Raw genomic sequence first — 3,727 nt, 5'->3', positions numbered from 1 at the left:
TGCATTGATTTTATTTGGGGTCATTTTTGACCCCACTCGTGGAAGAGTGTAGGTATTGGTAGGTTGTGCATCCAAGGGTTAAACGTGCTGCTGTTGTTTAATGCGACCTCGCTGGTTTTCTCTTTCTGGCGCAGAGAAAAGCAGATCAGCTGGTCACTGATCAGTTTCATGACTGAATTAGCAGCTTTCTAGCTGAAGTAGTACGGGACAAACCGCCTTGCTTTTCACCTCAACTTTAGTTCAACTTCCTCGGCTGTAATTGGTCCAGCCCAGAGTTGATCATAACCAACTGGCCAATCCCCCACCATTCATTTATACCGTAAAAAAGAGAAAAGAAATAAAACCCCATCGGCCCACAAAAACGAAAAATCAAGGGCGGCCCACTGGGCAAATGCTGGGTATGCCCGATGGCCAGTCCAGCCGTGCCCGTGCTGCAACACATTTGTTCGTCCAAAGCCAGTTAATCCGCGACGCCAGTTAAACTGGAACACCGGTCTTAGTCAAAATGCCAGGGTCGATTTTTTTAATCCCAGTCCAGCCCTGGATGCATCTGGAGATCGTCCTATGAAGTCCTATTTCAATGACTGATTGCCCTCCCCCACGCTTGTACCCGTGGCTTCCTGTCCTGGGGGTTGGTTGTTCTCCTGCCCTGCACCCCATCCTTTTGTTCTTACCCCCTAGCGACCGCCATATTCTAACGTTGCAAGCAATCACAAACTCTACAGTCTGTCTAACTCCAATGTATAGCAAGAAATCTATTATTTCTCAACAGAGCTAAACTCAACATAAACTGAACCCACATTAAATTTAGCTCGGTGCTTACCTTTAGATGAGCCCAAAAACCGAGAGAAACTCCGTGATGAAGCTGGAAGTCTTAAGAAACAGATTAGGGAGCAGAGACCTACGTGGTTCACGCTGATCTGAGCTACGATCCAGGAGACAAGGGTGTGCAGATCGATGCAGATATTAATCCCAACGTTGGTAGTGGTATATGTTCCTGTAAGTTTACTACTTTACTCCCGTTTCATGAAAAAGCAGCTCTCTCTGCTCGACTCCTCTCCTGCACACACACTTTGCTCCGCCTCCTTTTCCGGCTCTGCTGTGATTTGTTGCTGTGCGGTCACGTGACTCAGCTGACAACGTAACCACGTGGGTGTTATTTCAAAATTTCGCCTATCTCCTTTTCCAAACTCTTTTCCTTGGCCTCGATGAAAACGTCATCGTGGGGAATGTGTAACCCGTTCATGTGTTACGCCTGCTGTTCTGCGTTGTGTTCTGGCGTGAAAGTAAGAGGCAGGAGACAGTACTGGGTCTTTGGCTCTTTACTGCACATCTGCAACACAGAAATATGTGTTCGATCTGTGTGTGTCACGCGACTGCCAGTACACCTCTCCTCCGGCCATGCTGAAAGGAGCTGTGTCTGCAGCTTCATTAATGTACATTAATGTAACGAATCAAATACAACAAATTGTTTTAATAACTAGCAAGAAATCTATTATTTCTCAACAGAGCTAAACTCAACATAAACTGAACCCACATTAAATTTAGCTCGGTGCTTACCTTTAGATGAGCCCAAAAACCGAGAGAAACTCCGTGATGAAGCTGGAAGTCTTAAGAAACAGATTAGGGAGCAGAGACCTACGTGGTTCACGCTGATCTGAGCTACGATCCAGGAGACAAGGGTGTGGAGATCGATGCAGATATTAATCCCAACGTTGGTAGTGGTATATGTTCCTGTACGTTTACTACTTTACTCCCGTTTCATGGAAAAAGCAGCTCTCTCTGCTCGACTCCTCTCCTGCACACACACTTTGCTCCGCCTCCTTTTCCGGCTCTGCTGTGATTTGTTGCTGTGCGGCCACGTGACTCAGCTGGACAACGTAACCCAGTGGGTGTTATTTAAAATTTCAAAATTAGGGCCTATCTCCTTTTCCCAAACTCTTTTCCTTGGCCTCGAAGAAAACGTCATCGTGGGAAGGAGAATTGCTAATGTAACCCGTTCATGTGTTACGCCTGCTGTTCTGCGTTGTGTTCTGGCGTGAAAGTAAGAGGCAGGAGACAGTACTGGGTCTTTGGCTCTTTACTGCACATCTGCAACACAGAAATATGTGTTTGATCTGTGTGTGTCACGCGACTGCCAGTACACCTCTCCTCCGGCCATGCTGAAAGGAGCTGTGTCTGCAGCTTCATTAATGTACATTAATGTAACGAATCAAATACAACAAATTGTTTTATAACATTAACTTAAGCTCTCAAAAACAAAAAGCACAAAATAAATAATATGTTACTGAAAAAACATCAAAACAACTTATAAGAACAATAAATGAAAGACTGCATCTCCAAAACATAAGAACATCTCCATACCTGCAACACAGAAATATGTGTTCGATCTGTGTGTGTCACGCGACTGCCAGTACACCTCTCCTGACGAAGGAAAAAAAGAGTGCATGCTGTTAAAAAAAAAGAGAGACTGCCGCGAGTACGCTCTCAAGCCGCTAGCGATCAGGCTAACTTAGCATGCTAGCATTTTAGCTGCGTTCTCGGCTATAGCTCATTATAAGTGTATATTAGTGAACTCCGTCCTCCACAAAACTTATCCCGAATGAGTCTCTTAATGACAAACAAAAACGCGGCGGTTCGGCTGTATTCACATTGCAGCTTGGGATCCGAACAAACTTTAATTAGCTGAGAGCAACGTGGCAGTGACTTACCTCCGGCCATGCTGAAAGGAGCTGTGACCGGGGCACACATGCACGCGCCTACGTCACCACGCAGCGCACACACGCACATGAACACACACAGACTCAGATCACACAGGTAGGAGAGTGAGATGCAAAAATGACATATTTAATCCAAAAAAAGAAAGTGTTTTGGGTGAAATTCACAAGTATTTAACACATATGTTACACTAAGGACTCAGGGAAAGAGAGGAGCGGTGCTGAGAATTGGAACAGCCTTACACTCGTCTCTCTGTAACAATGTGACACCGGATGTCCGCCTGTTGAAACTACATTGTGCTGAAGATGGACTACAAAACAAACATCTTACTTCGTCACAATGTGTTCTAACCCTGTTGTTTTATGGAAGTCATATAAACGAGAACAGCTTGTTAAAATATCCCTTCATTACAACGTTTGAATGTTAAAGAAAAAGGAACATTTAGGGTCAGATTTACTAACATCTGCAGCAGCATTCATTGACTTTCAGCTTAATGTGTTTGTGGATATATGACTGACTTTAATTATCCATAATATCATTATATTCTCTGTAAGATTAAGATCAACTTTTGAACAGTGTCTATTTTAAAGTCAAAGCTTTAAAACCAAGTTAACGCAGAAAGTATCAACATCACTGATGTCACATAACTTTGCTGACATGTGGCCAACAATAGTGATGGCCCACTTGAACCTGAGGCTCCAGTATGTGTGTCAGAAAAAACAACACATTGCTTCAGAAGCACTGTGTCGAGGCTTGATTCGTATAACCAGAGGAAGGTGATCAGTGACATTCGAAGCTTCATTTAGAAAGTAACTGATTCAGTGATTTATAAGGAAGTCAATCGTGGGATTTATGTAGTGTTTTGATGGTGAGAGACAGCAAACCACTGATTACTCTATAAAGAGATATGGAGCCAGCGAGGAAGATACTGTCACTGGGATCAAACTAAAGGAGTGTTCACAAGAAATCATCAGTATCAAACTGTGACAATAAAAAAATCTTCATTAAA

General features: G+C 43.6%; 1 protein-coding gene and 1 long non-coding RNA gene across 6 annotated transcripts in view; both read right to left on the bottom strand.

Moving 5' to 3' along the window:
* Positions 1-3,727, bottom strand: part of LOC102299396 (zinc finger protein 665-like) — a 17,678-nt gene that overhangs the window by 8,431 nt on the left and 5,520 nt on the right. Inside the window, exon 2 of one of the 5 annotated variants that reach the window (XM_042217444.1) lies at positions 724-728. The exons of the other annotated variants lie outside the window; for them this stretch is intronic. Within the exon in view, the coding sequence (XP_042073378.1) occupies positions 724-728 (5 nt within the window). The remainder of the gene's footprint in view (positions 1-723; positions 729-3,727) is intronic. 5 annotated transcript variants of the gene reach the window in all.
* On the bottom strand, positions 1,492-3,217 carry LOC102299172. The gene is made up of 3 exons (XR_006053778.1): positions 2,712-3,217; positions 2,365-2,424; positions 1,492-2,091 (listed from the first exon to the last, which is right to left on the bottom strand). It is a non-coding gene; the product is annotated as an uncharacterized LOC102299172 (long non-coding RNA).

This window comes from Haplochromis burtoni, unplaced genomic scaffold (assembly GCF_018398535.1).
Source record: "Haplochromis burtoni strain Fernald_Lab_line unplaced genomic scaffold, NCSU_Asbu1 Contig_1988, whole genome shotgun sequence".
Taxonomy (NCBI): domain Eukaryota; kingdom Metazoa; phylum Chordata; class Actinopteri; order Cichliformes; family Cichlidae; genus Haplochromis; species Haplochromis burtoni.
Note: the sequence above shows the minus strand (reverse complement) of the source record. Positions and strands in the feature narration are given on the sequence as shown.